General features: G+C 44.4%; 1 protein-coding gene across 2 annotated transcripts in view; it reads left to right on the forward strand.

Annotated features, from left to right (window-relative positions):
- Positions 1 to 18,270, forward strand: part of ube2o (ubiquitin-conjugating enzyme E2O) — a 39,484-nt gene extending 21,214 nt beyond the window's left edge. Inside the window, exons 2-23 of one of the 2 annotated variants that reach the window (XM_069697191.1) lie at positions 236 to 295; positions 658 to 768; positions 2,142 to 2,239; positions 2,394 to 2,457; positions 2,886 to 3,029; positions 3,220 to 3,329; positions 3,759 to 3,909; positions 4,144 to 4,201; positions 5,122 to 5,284; positions 6,245 to 6,400; positions 7,693 to 7,847; positions 8,202 to 8,314; positions 8,484 to 8,612; positions 9,190 to 9,279; positions 9,362 to 9,686; positions 10,769 to 11,124; positions 11,209 to 11,389; positions 11,843 to 11,979; positions 12,764 to 12,967; positions 13,793 to 13,850; positions 14,110 to 14,935; positions 15,318 to 18,270. In XM_069697191.1, coding sequence (XP_069553292.1) covers positions 236 to 295; positions 658 to 768; positions 2,142 to 2,239; positions 2,394 to 2,457; positions 2,886 to 3,029; positions 3,220 to 3,329; positions 3,759 to 3,909; positions 4,144 to 4,201; positions 5,122 to 5,284; positions 6,245 to 6,400; positions 7,693 to 7,847; positions 8,202 to 8,314; positions 8,484 to 8,612; positions 9,190 to 9,279; positions 9,362 to 9,686; positions 10,769 to 11,124; positions 11,209 to 11,389; positions 11,843 to 11,979; positions 12,764 to 12,967; positions 13,793 to 13,850; positions 14,110 to 14,935; positions 15,318 to 15,345 — 3,717 coding nt within the window. In that variant the 3' untranslated portion in view covers positions 15,346 to 18,270. Of the gene's footprint in view, positions 1 to 235; positions 296 to 657; positions 769 to 2,141; positions 2,240 to 2,393; positions 2,458 to 2,885; positions 3,030 to 3,219; positions 3,330 to 3,758; positions 3,910 to 4,143; positions 4,202 to 5,121; positions 5,285 to 6,244; positions 6,401 to 7,692; positions 7,848 to 8,201; positions 8,315 to 8,483; positions 8,613 to 9,189; positions 9,280 to 9,361; positions 9,687 to 10,768; positions 11,125 to 11,208; positions 11,390 to 11,842; positions 11,980 to 12,763; positions 12,968 to 13,792; positions 13,851 to 14,109 lie in introns of both variants that reach the window. The other variant, XM_069697192.1, reaches the window with a different exon arrangement.
- The last annotated feature ends 1,451 nt before the right edge of the window (positions 18,271 to 19,721 follow it).

Here is a 19,721-nt window from a genome sequence, read left to right on the forward strand (position 1 = left end):
GGATGCAGGTGTGACAGATCAAATTAATGCTGTCATCATGATCTAAGTGCGAATGGATTTATGTGCAGCTGGTTTATTACTGATGTGCAGCGCTCTCCTCTGCGGTCAGTGTTGTTATAAGAAGTTTCGGTGTCAGACTCTCGGCAGCTTCTGTTGGTGCGAGATGTCTCGAAGATGAAGTCGTTCAGCTGTGTTCGCCACCGTTTGCTCAACTTGTCTTCTCTTTCTTTTCCAGCTGAAACTTGAAGATCGATCCATCGTGATTAGAGACATCGTGCGACGGAACAATTCTAACGTAAGTGGAGTCCTCGGTCTGTTTATAGCTCTTCCATCTTCTCTCTGCTCCTCTTGTTACTTCCACCTTTTTCAATCAAGTCTCTCTCTTTGTCAGTCATGTCGGTGCTCAGCACTGTCTTCTGGTTGCTGCATCAGACATGACTGAAATATTATTACAGGTTGAAACTTACAGAGGACTAAAGGGAGACTTTTTGTCTCAGTGCAGTCTAACATCTTACAGTCTGAATATAAATGTAACATTAAGCCGTGATGAGATCTTGGTCTTGTTCTCACATCAGCGTGCTGCTTCAGAAGCTGACAGAGTTACACCTGAAACTTTCTGCTGTTAAACGATACGTGTCTGTTTTTGTTGTGTTACAGGACAACCAATGTGGTATTGTGACAAACATTGACATCGAGTGTGCAGTGAAATTAGTGGGAACAAACTGTGTGCTGTATCCAGTCAACAGCAAAGACCTGCAGCACATCTGGGTAAGACGAGAACATTTCACTTTGCAGCTGGAGGTTCCTAACAATCGTTCCTAAGATGTCATGGTGACACATCATTTTACAGAGCAGAAATATAAACTGTTTTTTTTAATTTTTTTAATTTTTTATAAATGTTCCAGAAAGACTCCGCTCATCCTGTTAGAAATAAAAAAAAATAAAAATAAAAATAATAAAAAAAAAACCCAACTGTTATTGAACATTTATTGAAGAGCTGAGATTTGACCACTGCAAACTGTAAAATTAAGTGTTATTGCATTTATTACTTTGATACTATCATGAATACTTTTAATGACTTGCATTTTTATCAATAATAGACGTTAACTAATGTGATTATAAATGTCTCTGAAGTTTCTTTACATGCAGTGAAGCATACAGCTTGTCGTGGTACAGCCAGGGAGTGTGTGTGATTACATGGTTTTGTTGAGGATAATTTGATGTTTGAGTAAGTGACAAACACAAAATGTTTCATCTCATTGGATAACATTATATATATTAGTACCCAGAATGATGTACTTGAGTTTTCGTTAGCAGTAGGGTTGGTCTAGGCAGACTGTCAGCAGTAAACTAACTCGCATAGATTAAACATTTTAGTACTAAGAGGCAGTGATTCCCAATCTGGTGGTGTACCACCGGTGGTACACTGTGCGCCACCTGGTGGTCAGCAAGAGTCCCACAGAAAGACCTAACAAATGCAATACAACTGCCACAAGCCCAAAAACTTGTCATTTTCCTAATTTAATTTAACAGGCAACAGTCATTCACATTCCAGATTTGTAAAAATGTATTATTTGATGTTAAAATATTTTCGAAAAATTGAATTCGCCTAAGTTTAGCCATGTAAGACGATGTAACCTCATGATTACCATAATGCTAACCTTACTTTATGCAGTTGTATTCAGACTCCTGTGAGGGAGTGTGAATTTAAAATGGAGACGTTGCCAGAAAAACAGTCAAGAGGCAAATGACAACATTTAATGCTGAAGAAGAGACTGAGATGCAGAGTGACGCCTCTTTAACCAAAAAAAATTTGAAACAGCATCTTTATGTTGTTGTTATTTAGGTGCTCTGAGGGTGTTGCTCAGTTAAATTAATTTATAAAAAACATTGTTAGTATCAGCAGTGGGAAGTGGTCTGACAAGTTTGGGAACTTCTGTCTTAAGGAATCAGTTCAAATGCAGGAAACTGTGTTTCGGTACCTGGAGGGAAAAATCTGTTGCTGCTGCAGTGTTGGATTATGAAACGCATGCAGCTGAATGACTCTGACCTGCAAGCTGTTAGTATGACCCTGTAATTAATCTGTCTCAGGTAATGATTCGGTAAAATGTGAAATTGATAGTGTTCCTGTTTCGTTTCAGTCTTTTATGTATGGCGACTACATTGCCTACGACTTCTGGCTGGGGAAAGTGTACGACCTGACCAATCACATCATCCTCAAGCTTTCCAACGGTGCCAGGTACACAGTGTGTGTGTGTGTGTGTGTGTGTGTGTGTGCGCGCGCGCGCGCAGGTGACTATACCGTGTGTGTGAGCGTGCTCATGCTGGCTCACATCCATCAGTGCCAGATCCAGTGAATGTCAGCCAGTCGTGTCTCTTTGCTTCCCTCTCAGGTGCTCCATGAGTGTGGAAGACGGTGCCAAGCTTTACGACGTCTGTCCACATGTCAGTGATTCGGTACGTAGCCACAAGCTCTCGTGTCACTTCAGGTCCATTTGCTTCTTAAGTTCTCAGTATGGCTGCTGCTCAGGGGTCCGACTGAAGTTCACACAGAATCTGAAATACAAGTGACTGATGCTGCTTCATTTAGGCTGAAATTTATTCTTTTAATTATAGTGAATTTATTAATGAAGTTTAAGATTACTGTTTATACGTAATATGATTTGATACTCTCGTGCCTTTTTCCCCAGTGGCAGTAAAATTTTGATTGCCTTGATGTTTGTATGACATTAAATTTATTTTAATTTACAGAAGGTGTTAAATTAGTGCTGTATTGTAAATGTAACAGTCAAATGTTGAATTAAGTTTACTTTTAAAGAGTATAAAGCACTCTCTCTAACAGTTTGTATGTTTTCACGGTTTTGTTTTTTTGTTTGATTATTCAGGGTCTGTTCTTTGACGAGGCGTACGGCTTTTACCCAGGCCAGGTCCTGATTGGTCCAGCCAAAGTCTTCTCTAACGTACAGTGGCTGTCGGGGGTCAAACCTGTCCTCAGCAGGAAGTGCAAGTTCAGGGTGGTGGTAGAGGAGGTGAGGCAGTGATGATGGTTCTTTCTTTTCACACTCTTGTGTGTGGGAGAGAAAGCAGCCGATTCAGCGTTTCCTCTAACAAAACACAAAGTTGTTCAGTGACAAACTGTATCAGTCAGATGTGAATAAACTGTTTCCAAGATCTTCAGTTGTTTAAACACTCACTCGGGGGTTGTTGCGCTTTCCTCAGGTGAAGGTGGTGGAGTTGAAAGTGACGTGGATCACCAAGAGCTACTCCCCCAAAGGCTCCGACAGCGTCTATCCACCTCCGTCCACCATCACACAGGAAAACCTCTGCAGGTCAGTGCACTCATCCATGCACACTTCGACATCTGCTTCCCTACAGTTGTGTTTGTTGTTAACCTTGTTTATCATGTTTGGTTTGTTTTGCCAGTTTCTTACTACTTGGAGAATTTGCATAACTAACTAAGCTGATATTTTGAGTCAGTGGATCTGGTATATAGAGGGTTTCCTTATTAAGATTTTTAGGGGCATCTTGGTCAAAGCTTTATCTAAAGATCAGTTTTAAGTCTGTGTGTGTGTGTGTGTGTGTGTGTGTGTGTGTGTGTGTGTGTGTGTGTGTGTGTGTGTGTGTGTGTGTGTGTGTGTGTGCCTGAGTTGAAGTCCAGTATCTCACAGATACAGAATAAACACACACTGATACACTGCAGCCGCTCCCGACTGAAGTATGTAGTGTTTTAGTAAAGTGATTCTTCTGGTTGGCTTCAGGGTGAGGCGCCTCGGCTACTACGACCACACCCAGAGGCAGCTGGGAGAGAGGGCCCTTTATGTCTTCCCTGCCAAAGGAGATGCCACACGCATCACCTGTGAAGGCCCCGAGGGTGCCCCTGTCCTGCCTGAAGACCCTGTTGCCAGAAAGGTTTGCATTGGTGTAATTATGTGTGATAGAGTATACAGTAGATGGAATTGTTAAAAAAAAAAATCACCTGTATTACATCCACTGTTCAGGAACAGAGACGATCAGTGGATCCTGGTTTATTTTGAGAAAGTTGTTTGTCAGTGTTTTCTTTACAGACAGACAGTACTTTCAAACTACGAGGCATTTTTGATCATCTTTAAACTCTCACGCTGTCTGTGTGTCTGCCTCCTATAGTTGAAAAGGATGTTCAAGAAAGATTCTGGGAAGAAGACGGAGAACGCCGACTTGCAAGGTGCCAGACATCACTCTGTAGAGAGAACGCAGTGTCAAAGGGACACACACACACACACACACACACACACACACACACACACACACACACACACACACACACACACACACACACACACACACACACACACACACACACACACACACACACACACACACACACACACACACATTCATTCATTCATCATGTGGGATTGTGTTATCCCTAATTTGATACCGATAAATCAGTAGTGGTGACGATATTTGCAGGTAAGGAACAAGAAAGTTCAGAAATGCTGAATCCTTTCAGTGGAGTTCAGTCTGTTGACATAAAATAGTTTTTGTAAAAACACTTTCCTGGAGCAACACATAAACAGAAGTACAGTATCAACCAATGTGAGATTAAAATAGGATTTTTAAAATATCTTGCCATTGTAACAATGAGCTACAACAAACATTTACTGGTGTAATATATGGCATGGACATGTATGCGTAATGACATTAAATGGCAATGCCTATTATAATGTTAGGGCTTTTCTTTTCGTTTTTGCTTACATCCTCCCCAAAGTAACTGAGAGCAGAATATCTCTGAATAATTTCAAGTTCCTGTGAGACATCAGGCAGTCCTTTCCACAAATGGAGCTCGCTGCAGAGGGAACAGACTAATTGGAAATTGTGCTGAAGTGCAGCACACTTGAGCTGAGAAATATATTTGTCTGCATGTTCCAAGAAATTACAGGATGACTGTGCGTCTCTGTGAAACCACATCAAAATAAGAACTTCAAGTCAAATATGAGCTAACGTCTGGCTCCTTATGAAAATGTTCTATAGCTATATGATTGAATGTCAAATCTATTCGACACTCTAGCTGGTTGAACATCAATAATCTATAAATGCTATACACTGCCGTCACTAAATTACTGTAACGTCTCTGTCCTCCAGGCGAGCACAAATCAGAGCAGGCGGACTCGACTCATCCCAACAACAACGGCCCCGTTGTGGCCGTCCAGAACCCGCCGGACTCCCAGAACGCCAACGACACGTCGGCCGAACACGGGGAGCAGGATGCCGATGACGAGGCTGCAGAAGACACCGACGACACCAGGTCTGTTTACCTCGTATCTAAGTGCAAGAGGCACTTGATAAACTCGCCTTATCAGCTACTTGGTCCTCTTACAGGGTGTTTACATAGTTGAGGTGAGATTCTGTAATCATGATGTGATCTGATGCAGCAGTGAAGGGAGTTAACACAAGCATGAGCATATTTAAGGTTCCCGTCAGAGATCATACGCTGTCCAGTACAATAACGACTCACTGTGGCAGAACTTCTTTTGGCCATCACACACCTGGTCTGCAGGACCTAATTATTCTGCTTATTGTCATTTCCCTGCCGAGTTACCTCACAGATGTGACATGTAACTCCAGTAATGTTTAAGTTTGATTTATAGTATTTATGAAGCTGAGCTGCTGGTTTTTAATTAACTCGATTTCATGCGTGTGAATTTGAGAGAAGAGCAGATATCAGACGGTAACTAACACTTTTAATAATACATATTAAAGTGAAAGTGATGTAGATATGTTGTGTCAGTTTGACAGCCGGAGACCGAAGCCTGCCTGACAGCCTCATCACAAGTCAGACCTGTTTAGAGTTGAGTCGTCATGTCTCAAACACAACCAAAATATGACCCTTATAAGATTCAGAAAAGTTATTGCAGGTCTATTGAACTGAATTTGAATATATGTTGTAGTTGTTAACGTTATTGTGTTTACAAGACCTGTGTCTGTTGACTGTCCTGTTCAATGCCCCTGAAAGTAAAGCTGCAAAGGTTAGTCGATTAATCGATTAGTTAATTGACAGAAAATGAATCACCAACTATTTTGATTTTGATTCAATCAAATAAATACAAAAATTATGTGTTTTCCAGCATCTTACATGTGAATATTTTCTAGGCTTTTTTGGTCCTCGGTGATAAGAAACTGAACATATTTTGGTTGTGGACTGTTTGTCGGGACGTAGATTAACCCTCTGTGTTTCTTCTTGTATGTGGCTGTAACCCGGCTGCAGCTCTCTGACGTCGTCGGCGAGCTCCACAGCCTCGTCTCAGAGCGGCGGCCTGGGAACCAACCGCAAGAAGAGCATCCCGCTGTCCATCCGCAACCTGAAGAGGAAGCACAAGAAGAAGAGGACCAAGTTCTCCCGCGAGTTCAAGCCCGGAGACCGGTGGGTTAACAGCAGGAGATACACCAGCACACAATATATTTTCTTTCAGTTCTTCTGTCCTGTTCTTCTTTTCTTCCCTTCTCCCCTCTTTAAAAAAAAAAAAAAAAAAAAAAAGTTGTATTGGTATTTATTTCTACCAGTGCTGTCGTCTGACTGTTGCTTTTCTGAGTATTTATGACTCATCAGACCATGTTGTGACTCCGTGATTGATCTGGTGCGTTTTTTTTAAATGTCCGAGATCCGACTAAAGTGTGTTGGGATTTGACGGATCGATAAGTCTGATAATGGGGCTTTCTGTGCATTTAGTTGCCCTCCTGCTGCTCTGTGAGGAAGAGAATGTGAATACCAGTGACATCATCTGTTGCTGTTCATGCTTCTTTCCCTAAAAACAAACAAACACTGGGTCTAGTTTTTTTGTTTGTAAAAGGGCTCATAACATGTCTCGATCTGTCTGACTGTGACACTCGAGCTTGACACACACACACACACACACACACACACACACACACACACACACACACACACACACACACACACACACACACACACACACACACACACACACACACACACACACACACAAAGAGAAAGCCTCTTGGTGTGGACTACTTTCAGTCTCATTTCCTCAACCACACAGTCAAACTCGGCTTACAAAAACTCACTTCACACGCTTTTTACACTCCACCATACAAACCACATACTTCCTGTTCCAATGAAATTCAAGTTCTCAAATTAAAACCAAGGTTGACGACCTTTCGTCTGGGTTTTCAGTGAGCATGATTCTGTGCTTCACTTTGTAAAATTGAATCTGTTTTTTGTTTTTGTTCCTTGTGTATAAGGGTGTTATTGTGGATCAGATATTTTTGGCGGTGATGTAAATCAAGACAGTCATGTCCGTTATTTTCTGTTTTGACTATTTTAAAGATCAATCAGAGGTCATGTAAAAGGATGTGAACTCTTGCATGACAGTGATGAAGGAGCAGAGTACTGTACTTTAGTGTTGCTCATCCTGTCACGTTGTTAGACTCACAGCGGACAGTTTTTAGGATCAAAGGATTGAAGTTGATGCAGCAGGACTAAAGGGGTGGTGAGGCAGGATGAAATGATCAGAGGAGAACTGTGAACTACACAATAGGATAAAGAGAGAGAAGATTGAGATAGATGTAGTGCTTGGATGAAGATAAAAGTTACAGTAAATAAGAGGATGGGAAAGATGAAGACATGGTCCAAATAAGACTAAACTCTAAAAGCTGAAACGGACCTAAGACTGTTTTATTTTTATTTTTCTGCAGGGTGGCAGTAGAAGTTGTATCCACGAAGACCACGGCTGATGTGATGTGGAAGGATGGGCGGGTGGAAAAAGGGATCCGATCAAACGACCTCATCCCCATTCAGCACCTCGACAGCCACGAGTTCTGCCCCGGGGACTTCGTAGTAGACAAACGACGTGAGAAAGAGCCTATTTTTGAACTACTTTTTTGTTTAGTTAAGAATTTTTCTGACATGGAGTGCGTCAGGTTTCTCTCCCTGTGGACTGCAATGATGTGTTTTATATGTGGGCCACTCCACCTCGTACCTACAGTATCTAGGTCATTTGCTGAAAATGTGCCAACTTTGTGTGCGTCTGTGAAATGGACTGAGTTTTACTTTAAGGCAGTGATGTTGCAGCCAATTTCCTTTTTCTCCCAACAATTACAGTTATTCATCTACAAAGGTTTCTTCTCTTTGTATTTTTGTATTTTATGTACTTTGTTTTGGTCTCTAAACTGTATGCATGTGTGCGTTTGTGCGCTTGCCTCAGCCCAAGCCCTGCAGGACCCGGGAGTGTACGGTGTGATCCAGTCTGGTGATCACAAGGGCAGAACATGTGTTGTGAAGTGGATCAAACTGAACTCCTCCAGTGACGACGTGGAGGTCAGTCAGGAGAACGACGTGGTTGTGATTTTAAAGACGGTGAAAACGAGTTTGTTTGAACGTCTGTGTGTCCGAGTGTGTGAGGGAGGAGGGAAAAATGCGATGCAGTAACCATAGCAATTTCACTACAGTAGATACATTCATATTAGGTTGTTTTTTTAAAATATAGGTTATCGGTTTGGAGGAAGATGTCAGCGTGTACGACATCGCAGATCATCCAGATTTCCACTTCCGCACGACGGACATCGTCATCAGAATATGGAACTCGGAGAACGGACAGAACGACTGTGAAAATGAGGTGAGACTGACTAGAAGACTGCTTTTTATATGAATTACACTGAATGTGTTCCTATATTTAATCTACCCCCATTGACAAGAAACACAGTAGAATGCAATAAAGTTGGGCAGCACCACAAACTACAGCCACAGGAGTGACCCTAAACTCCTCTGAAACAGTCCCAGCATAAAGCTTTTCTGTTTTCCATTGTCGATAGAAGCTGGTAGTTTTTTTTGTTTTTTTTTATCACCTCCGTCGGGGTTCTAGGCAAGCTGTGCTGATACCAAAACATGACATAAAAACGCTGCAGAACACTGATTTGTGCATTCACAAACATGCAATTAACTAACTGAGCTACTGTAGCGATGTCAATCTTTGTTATTCACAGGACTACTCGATTAACAGCAACCTGCAAAGTTATATTTACTTAAAACTATATTTCAACTTTCATACAACAGTTTCATATTATAGAGTAATAAAGTCACATCAAAGGGCTTTGCGGTCTGTACACTACACAGTATCCAGAGAGCTTCTTTAAAAAAAAAAAAATCATATTGTTGTAGGTGTTGTTGATAATGGTTGTCTCTACATTCCTCAGACATCAGTAGGCCAGGTGTTCAGGGTGGATGTGAGCAGCAAAGTGGAGGTGGTGTGGGCAGACAACTCCATGACCATCGTCCTGCCGCAGGTAGATGTTTGGCGTTTGAAAAAAAAAAACTGACTTTAACGTTGTGAGACAGTTGCTGACCGTCTCACCATCACTCACACAGCACCTCTACAACGTGGAGTCTGAGATCGAGGAGACGGACTACGACTCTGTGGAGGAGACGAGCAGCGTGCTGTCCACCGAGGAGTGGGAGGACGAGAGCGACAGCTGGGAGACGGATAACGGCCTCACCACTGAGGACGACAGCCACATCAACAATGCAGAAGCCACTGAGACGGCGACCCTGAACCCCACGCCCACTGGTTCCTCAACATTCATCATCCCCCCACAGGAGGGCAGCAAAGCCGGGGTCACCAGCCCCACTAAAGGAGTCCCTGGAGAGGAGGGAGAGGCCTCTGTAGCTGTGGCCAGTCCTGCCTCTGGAGGAGGTGGCCAGCTTATTTATATTTATATTACATAGTGCAAAGCATAAATCACCAGTCTAGTGTCTCCACTCATGGGATAGTTTGTCCTCCATAGGAAGAAAAGCGCAAAAGCTATTTTGTCCCAGTTACAAGTTTTACACCTTAACAGAACTCTCCGTTGGAGTCTGTATCTTTGAACAAGGACAGAATTGCTGATTACATTTCAACATTCACAACAAGTACATTTCATAGTAAAAGAATAATGATGCAACAACATTAAAACAAGAAAAAAAAAACCCCCACAAAAATACCCACCCCACAAACATACAGAGTAAGGCATCATAAGAGTAAATAGAAAGTTCAGCTCCACCAGATGTAGGCCGTACAGTAAATGTCGTTAGCACCTGATGGACTGAGAGCTCAGACTTGAATCGTAGCTGGTGAGCAGGTCAGAAATGTTCTCGACAGCCAAACAGTTTAGTGTCTACTAACGAGTATTTTCTGAGTATCCTGTTCCTCTGTGCCTCAGACCTTTTATTGTTGTCCAAAAACGAAAAGAAACACATCAGTGAGCCACACTGTTGCACTGGCTGACTTGTTCACTCGAGCACTGTAGTTCCTTTTGATTCAGTCCCTCATGCACTCTCCTACTGCCTCAATGACACAGTGCAGGATGTTAATAGATGTCGATAGATCCCAACGTGTGCACTAGATTCTACTTTTTGTGTGATGGATTCTATAAACTACAAGTTTTAGGAATAACAAAATAAACATATATATTTATGAATTTGATCTCCAGGTTGAGAAATGCACACAAGATAGAGAAGCACATTGTTAATTTTGGGGATTTATTTACAATAATAGAAACGTGTTATTTGTTATGTACTCATGTCTTTTAACTTAAGCTTTTTGTTGTCTCGTGTTAAGAAAAGTTTGCAGGTACATTGACTGAAGGTTTTCCTGAGAGATCCATACTATCCATAATAAGATCCATAATAGAAATAGTATTCAGGGGGAATCAAACATCAACCGGTGCTTTTATTCCTAGAAATCGTTTCACATGTCTTCCCCCTTCTGCATCCTCACGAAAAATTCTGCCTGTTCAGGAACCACACCCGGAGGAGCAGTCAACGGAGCAGAGAAGCCCAGTAAGGATGGCGCCTCTCGGGGCTTCAGGGAGTTGAAAGAGGCCCTGAAGATCCTGGAGAGCCTGAAGAACATGACCGTGGAGCAGCTGTGGACCGGCGGCTCCCCGACCTCGCCAACCTCCGCCGAACCTGCATCCGCAGCTAACGTAGCGAGTTCGGTGATGCCGACGGCCCCTGAAAAACCGACTAAGGAGAAACGTTTCCTGGACGACATCAAGAAGCTGCAGGAGAACCTGAGGAAGACGCTGGACAACGTAGCCATCGTGGAGGAGGAGAAGATGGAGGCGGTGGGGAGCGCCGGAGCAGGGACAGAGGTAGGTTTTAAATGAATGTGCCACGCGTCGGGTTGATCTCCTGTCGGTAGATTGTGTCCTACCTGCTGGTGTGATCCTGTTCAGGCAGAGAGAGCTGGGGAGGAAAAGCCTCTGCAGGAGCCGCAGACACCCGTGGGTGGACAAGAGTGGCACAGCGAGTTTCTCAGCGACACACCGGTACTGTGCCAACAGAGCGGCGGCAAGCCCGGCGTGACCTTTACCAGTGCCAAGGGAGAGGTGTTCTCAGTGCTGGATTGGGCACCAGGTGAGGCGTGGACATGTGATGTCATGTATAACTCGTCTTCCTCTCTTATTCTTTGTCATCTGTCCATCAATTTTCGCTTTCTTTGAACCTTCCCTTTGTCTCATGTTTTCATTTTTGTTGTTTCTTCCTGATTGAAACGATCTACTAATCAAACCCTGTTGAGACCCCAGATTGTTTGTGTTGTTTGTCATGTTTAATTGGTTGATTCATTTTTTTTTTTTTTTTTTTTTTTGTTAAAGTCATCCTGCCCACCATTAGTTACATGTTTTCTTACATGACACCAAACAGTAGACTCACGTTTCTTCTTGACTGACGGTAACGGCCTCCCACTTCTGTTCTGAAATCACACACGCATATTAACTAATTCTCTGCCCACACAAGCTCTGTTGTATTAGTAAATTTCTATTTTCAGTCATCGTCCATGTGGCGTCTCTCGCTCTCTTTCTGTCACAGACACTCATTCATTTAACAAGATGGAGTTCCAGCCGGCGGAGGCGAGGAAGTTCTTCAGCACAGTGAGGAAGGAAATGGCTCTGCTAGCGACGTCGCTGCCTGACGGCATCATGGTCAAAACCTTCGAGGACCGCATGGTACGATAATAAGCAGAACATTGTTTTATTTATATATTGATTCATGGTCAAAAACTCATATTCTTAGCATTTAAAGAAAACCCACTGATGACGGCGTCTGCTGGAAAACCACTAGATTCACCTCGAGGCACAAAATTGAGAAATTCCATTTACCAAATGTTCTGTTACAGAAGACCTCAAATTTGGAGACGAAATAACCTTGAGAATACTTACAAGGCCTTTGTATTTATATCCTGCAAACCTGTGAGAAATATCTGCGTGCGAGAGACAAGATCGAGAATGTGGAGAAAAGACTTTCATCGGTAACAAAAATTGAGCGTTGAAATGCCACGTCAGCACAAAATTCAGGGGGGGAGGTACTGATTTAACACTGTTTGTAAACAGTGAAGGGTGGTGTACACCCACAGGCTATAATATTATTCCTAAACAACTCTTATGGACCCTTTTTGAACCTGTATGCCATCATAAGGTTGAACCGAGTATCAACGATGAAAAACAACCGTAAGAAGTTTAAGGTAGAAGCAGCGAGTCGTCATCTTTTTTTTTTTTTTTTCAGTACGCTCAAGCAATTGGTATTATCCAGCAATAAATAATAATAATAATAAAAAAAAGGTTACGTGTCTGTACATGACTATGATGTCCTGCTTTGTTCTCTCATGTAACTGCTGTCCTCCTACAGACACCTCATGCTGAACATCAATGTGCTTTTAACTACACCGACGGCTCACGTACCGAAAACCCCGTATCACAAAGTTCTGTTCTCTCCCCCCGCCCCCCGACGCAGGACCTGTTTTCAGCTCTGATCAAAGGGCCGACTCGTACGCCCTACGAGGACGGCCTGTTCCTGTTTGACATCCAGCTGCCCAACATCTACCCCGCCGTGCCGCCTCTGTTCCGCTACCTGTCGCAGTGCAGCGGCCGCCTCAATCCCAACCTCTACGACAACGGCAAGGTCTGCGTCAGTCTGCTGGGCACCTGGATCGGCAAGGCGAGTGCAGTTCTGCGGGTTTGCGTCTCGTTGTCTCTTTGAACTTGGTCTAAATAATATCCGGCGGTTTTTAACGATTTTTTTTTTGGGAGGGTAGGGGGGGGTCGACCTCTGTGTAAACTAACGAATGTGTCACGTCTGGACAAACCTGCTTAAACCGGTTTAAGCCGGTTTGAACAGGTTTGAACCTGCTCTTTTGGACTTCTCCGTCGGCACCAGAAGTTGAAACCCATTTCATCATTGAAGTGCAGCAGTTGTGTTCCTGCTTCCTGTTGGGAGACGATCTGTAATTGATTCTCAGAGCTTTGTGTAAAAATTACAGTTATGGCGCTAAATATGATAATCGATCGTATAATATTTCATGACTTTTGCGTCTTCACGACAGAACCACTGCTCGATGTAGGATGGTCAAAGGTTGAGCGGGAAATATGACGTGTAGTTTGTGCGTATTTCTCTGTGGAGGTTTTTTGTTGTTGTTGTTGTTGTTTTTTTACATTCAGTGTTTATACAGCACCTACACCTGCTTTGTAATCCAATAAGAAAAGGAAAGTCTGGATTCATACAATATGGGACCTTTTAAGAGTGTTTTTCACTGCTTCCTGGAAGAGTAACACAACTCCTGCAGCTGCTGTCGCAGTTCAGTGATGCTCTCGGTGAACTTTCACAGCTTTTCTAATCTGGTGCGGGTTTTTTTAAAAGGCTTTTGCAGTTGCGGTGGAAATCACGTCGTCCGCCGATCGGCAGCATGTCGCAGGTCTTTTCGGAGATTTCTCCGCTTTTTCCAGAATCCGTGCTGCTTTGTTTTAACGGTGGTTTGATCCACAGGGCACTGAGAGATGGACCAGCAAGTCCAGCCTGCTGCAAGTCCTCATCTCCATACAAGGTTAGTGCGAACACACACACACACACACACACACACACACACACACACACACACACACACACACACACACACACACACACCTGTATTCCTCCTCCCTTCTTAAAATGTTAAAATGATGCACTTGAATTACTGTAAGTTTACAAACTCTTTTAACAATCTTGACTTTTGTCTTAGTTTTTTTGTTTTGTTTTACAGGAACTCCGCTTCTGAATTTCTGAACATTTGACTTTACGATCTCGTTTCCTTTGTGCGTCCGCAGGCCTCATCCTCGTCAATGAGCCCTACTATAACGAGGCCGGCTTCGACAGTGACCGGGGCCTGCAGGAAGGATATGAGAACAGCCGCTGCTACAATGAGATGGCTCTGATCAAGATGGTGCAGTCGATGACGCAGCTCCTCCAGAATCCCGTGGAGGTCTTCAAACAGGAGATCCAGGAGCACTTCGTCTCCAACGGCTGGCGGCTCGTCCACCGTCTGGAGGCGTGGCTCGAGCTCAACGACGCCGCCGAGAGGTGTCAGGCAGCGCACTCGTCCTCCAGGGCTCAGCACTCCAAGGACCGGCCTTCATCCGTGGAGCCCCTGGACGAGCAGCTGCCCCTGGGACCGGGGGCCGCGGCCCACGGCAGCCCCTGCAAGCCCGGGGAGGAGGGCGTCACGGGAGCGGGAGTTAGCAGTATCATGGAGGAGGAGCTGGAGGATTCAGGGCTGAGTCCCTCCGCCGCAGCAGCCGCTCAGCGGGAGCTGAGCCAGAACTCGGACTGCGACAGCACCCAGGGGAGCGCCTCCCTGTGTGGGGAAAACAGGGGCGGCGCTACGGTCTCTGTCGTCCGCAGCGGCACGTCGGAGTCGGGTTCTGCCGCGGTCAGCGGAGGAGGCGTGGCCTCCTCGGGGAGCCAGCCGGTGGTGCGACCGAAGAAGAGGAGAAAGAGCTACCGGAGTTTCCTCCCCGAGGGCAGCGGCTACCCGGACATCGGCTTTCCCCTCTTCCCGCTTTCAAAGGGTTTTGTGAAGAGCGTCCGAGGTGTGCTGCTGCAGTACCGAGCTGCGCTGGCTGCCGCTAGCGTCCCCGAGCACATAGAGGACAAGTAAGTGCCTCCTCACCGTTTTCCTAACACACCACCGCACCGTCCCCCCGCTGCTTTCTTCCTTCTCTTCTACCGTTTCATCTGCCTCGAGCCACATAGGCAGGATCCATTACTTGTACGACAACTTTCGGTTCCCCGTGTCCCTGTCCAGAGCTGCACTGTGCCCCCCAGCACTGCCCACATTTTTTATCCTTTGCCTCCATTTCTTAGTCTTTTTCTGCTCCGGCTGCCCTAAACTCCACAACATTTCGGCCCCCCGCCCCCACCTCATAATTCCTCTCAATCAAACCCCGACTGCAGAAGAACAGCACCTTTTTTGATCAGGACTGCAAGCAGGTTCTGGTTTTGGATGCGACTTGATAATGTCTTTGTTTTCCCTCAGTGTCCCTTCAGATGAGTGTGACGGATAAAGAGGGGTGAAACTCACAAGTGCTCGCCCACTCGCTCGAACCTGTGGGAGCAACCCCGCTGCACAGAAACCCTCATCTTTTCACAGACGCAGGTAAAAACACGGCGCCAGACGTTTCTCTCTCGGCTTCAGCAGGGGTTTGACTTTAGTGGCGAACAAAACAACAAAAAAAACAAACAAAAAAAAGGACCGAATGAGATGAAAAAAAAAAAAATCTGTGCCATGAATTCTCCTCCACTCCCCTCGTCATCCAACCAGCCTCCGGCAGCTTCCACTGTTTGGGTGGACATGTGCTGATAACCACTTTGCCGTCTCAATCGGCCTGACAAATTCAAATCGGACTCGTGATCGTCGACGGCTGGCGTCCACTGAAAACTGCAACTCCCAGCTGCCCCTGGGGGCTCGGTCACCTGCGGCTATTTGTAGCACTACTGATATTATCGCTGTACCATCATGCACTACCACCAACCAACCAACCAACCAACCAACCAACCAACCAACGGACGAAAGGACAATCTGGTCTGGCAGAGGTGAAGTATAAATACTCTTGACCAGGAGGACTTAAAACAAAAAAAAACAAAAAAAATGTAAATCACTGGTTGTACGCTTTCTGCCAAATCCTCTCTACACACACACACACACACACACACACGAATATTCATCGTAGTACAGGCTGAATGTCCGTAAAACTGCCAACCACAACCGCTTCACCACTTCTTCCACTGCATTTGCTGGTATTTTCCGTCGCCGATCACTCACACTGAACCACACCGCGGACATCCAGCGGCAAAGTTTACATACAAATCACCTCTGGCGGTCAGACCGTTGTAGCCGTTTGGTGTGTACAGAAGCCAGCCAGGCTCAGGAGGACAGTCGACGTGAAGGAGTTTGTGCTCCAAGTCGAAGCTGAACTCGCCTCCACATACAGAAGTTCATTCACTTTTTGTAGAATTTAGTGAAGTCGTTCGATCACCAAACTGGAACGTCGCGCTTTGGTGTTTTGATGCATTAGAGGTTGTTCTTACTCACAGAGGCTGAACTGCAGGTTTCACAGCGGAGCTTTTTACCCACAATGCTACGCTCTTCCGTGACGGAGGTGCAGCGACATCACCGCAAATGACACGAGAATAAGTAGAGACAAAGAAAAGAAAAAAAACAAAACATACAGCATCCATTCCGTTATCTCATGTCAACATGTTGCCTTACTTGAATTGTTCTTAATGATCTCAGACCATTGTGTACAGAGCTGCTTGTGTCATGCTTTAGACATTAACCTGCGCGTACACACACACACACACACACACACACACACACACACACACACACAAAACCACTAACAACAGTGTTTCCCTCACTTTCTCCCACTTTCGGTTCTTAAATAGTTTCCTCCTCTCCAAATTGCACGTGATAGACAGATTTTAACATCAGAATACAAACTACAGGAAGAGTGACGCTGAAGGTTTGATGATGACAATGTCATCAATCTGATCATGTTATTTCATGTGTTCCCTGGTTTGAGCGTCTTATCCCATCAAAGTCTACTGATGAGAGGGAGGGGAAAAAACAACAACAACACAAATTTAAAGCCTTTTTTTTTTTTCTGTCTCCTCACTGCATATATTCAGTCTGGAAGATTAAAAAAAAGTCGGGGTTTTAATTACTAAATTAGCACAAAGCGAAAGCTTTGCCCCAGATTGTTCTGTCAAACTCACTTCTGGGTCGAATCGGGCTTCCTGGAGAAAACAGCAGTCTTTGTTTACATCTTTTTAAATAACTGTATCCCACCGCCGACATTAATCTCCTTTTTCTTTCGAGATATTAAAAGTCTTATTACAGTTATTCATATTATTACAAAACAGGTCAGACAAACCCCTTTTACTCGCTCTAATCTGTGACTTAAAGAAGAGGGCGTTGGCTGTCTGGTATTTTACTTGAAAAACGAGCCTTGATGCTGAAGAGTGTTTCTGAATGAGAGCACACGGTGCCGTTGTGAACCGATGAGTGATGGGAGAGGAGAAAAAAACAACAAAAAAACAGCTTAGAGGTGCTGCGTTTTAAAGAGACTTACAAAAAATAATGAGGGTGTTTTCTCTTTTCTTTTGCATTGTCTTCCATATTTTCCCCGCTGTGACTCTTAAAACTGGCATTCCTGTATCAGATGTGGCAATCGGGCATCCACGACGTTTTGTCCCCTTCCCGGATTTTACTTTGTCATTATTTCGCTGCCTTTAATGCTGCGGAGGACGACGTGTCGCTGCGGCATGTTCGCTTTGTTGTCCCTTTTTCCTCCCCATCATGCTGCTGTTTGTGAAACGTCTCCCGTCACATTTCTTGGTGGAGTGTGTTGGAGAGGCGACGCTCCTGCTTCATCTCACTCCTCATTTGTCAACAGAAAATGTGAAGCTATCTCAAAGGAAAAATCCAGCAGGATATCAAGCCTGACGATGCCATGTACAATTTTCTGTGTATGTGTATATTCTTCAGATTTAAACCATTAATTATTATTATTATAATTATTATTATTATTATTACTGCGAGAAGTTTGTTTTACAGCCAAAGCATGTAACAAGTTGCTTTAAGCCTTTTGAAAGGGGGGCTGCTCACAAGACTTGACTGTACGATGTCTACATTTCCACAGTGGCCTGTTATTGATATAATATTAAAGAATAACTAATGAAGTTTAATTTGTAGCCTGATTCCCTCTGTACAGACATCATGACTATATTGAAATATAAGAATACATACAGTATATATTTAACACAAACTTGAGTTCTAACGAGTCACGTGGATGCTCGGGGGGCGTGCGTGTACAAAGTGCTGAGTGTGTATTGTAGTTCTGACTTCATTTTTTTTTCATGGTTTACTTTTGTTGCTTTAAGACAACTGTATAGTGATGTATTAAACTTTGCAAGCAGTACCACAAAAACATCGTGGCTTTTATTTATTTGGATCCGTTGCATCGACTGCGCCATGAAAAAGAAAAAGACGATTTGGGAGGAGCGACCAACCCGAGTGGAGGTTTGTTGTCGGACTCTTGTTGGTCGTCACGAGTGTCCAACATGAACACCACGAGATGGGACCATGGAGGAGATTGTCTGGTTTGAGGGTCTCGGGATCTCTTTGCTGCTATTTGCAGGCGATTGCGTCCCGTTGGCTCCATCAGACCTTCAGCTTGCTCTGACACGGTTTGCAGCTCGGATGAAAGTTGGCACCTACAAAGTTTGAGGCCATTGTTCTCCGCTGGAAACCAGAGGATCGCTCCTTCCCGGTTTGGGGATGAAGGAGTTTTAAGTATCTCAGCGAGGGTGGGATGGAGCGGGAGATCCGACCAGGCAGATCGCCGGCTGTGTGAGCAGTAAAAGTACTCGTTGCGCCGGACCGATTTGGTAAAAGAGGGAGCCGAGGGGAAGCTGACCCGCACCTCTATTCATGAGCTCTGGGTCCCGGCAGAATGAGATCGCGGATACAAGCGGCTGAAGTTGAGTTTGCTCCGCAGGGTGGCTTACAAAGAGGGGCATCAGGAGCTCCGACCCGCGGAGGGAGATTTAGAGTAGAGCTTCTGGTCCTTGGCATCGAAAGGAGCCAGTCGAGGCGGTTCCAGGCAACGGATCAGCATCTCTCCCGGGCGTCTTCCACTGGAGCTTTTCCAGGCATGTTAAACTGGTACGAGACCCAGAACACGCTGATTGGGTTTATATAGACTAGATGTCATCTGGCCTGGGAAGAGGAAGGTGTGGGCGAACTTGCTCAACCTGCTGCCACTCGGCCAGACACGGAAGATGTGCTGTGAAAAAACACAATTGGGTTAGTCACCTTGGTGTTGTAAAGGTCACGGAAACTATATATTTCGGAGTTTATTTTTTAAAAGATTTATGGGTGCAGAAGAATGCAGAGTGCAAAATGATCACTCTCTTCATTTGTTGGCAAAACATAACTTCGCCCATAACTTCACAAATCTGTTTGCAGGAATGTGTCATCAGGAACTGAATTTATGTCTGAATTTGAATTTGCTCCGCTTGAGTTATTGTATTGAAAAGCTGAATCTGAAGGGCATAATTGGAAATATAATGGGTTCGTTTGAAAGTGAATTTTAGAGCAAATTAATGAATTGGCACACAATCAAATTTTATTTTATTTTGAATGCAGTTCCTAATGCAATTATTCAAGTTGAGCAATTCACATAAGAATGATTTAATTCAGTTTCTCACGCATCTTTCTGCCGGTAGAAAAGCTCCAAAATGTCCCCGTGATAAGTACACGTGGGTCTTGTTGCTCGTCTGCGGTCACATGATCCAAACGTGAAATGGTTTGTTTTGATCTTTTTCAGTTCCTGCAGAAAGGTGATTGTGTGCATAATCCTCTCCGAGGTTTCAAGTA

The sequence above is a fragment of the Brachyistius frenatus genome, unplaced genomic scaffold, assembly GCF_029030835.1.
Source record: "Brachyistius frenatus isolate BFR_SWC_R1_liver_20210118 unplaced genomic scaffold, ASM2903083v1 Contig_23, whole genome shotgun sequence".
NCBI lineage: Eukaryota > Metazoa > Chordata > Actinopteri > Embiotocidae > Brachyistius > Brachyistius frenatus.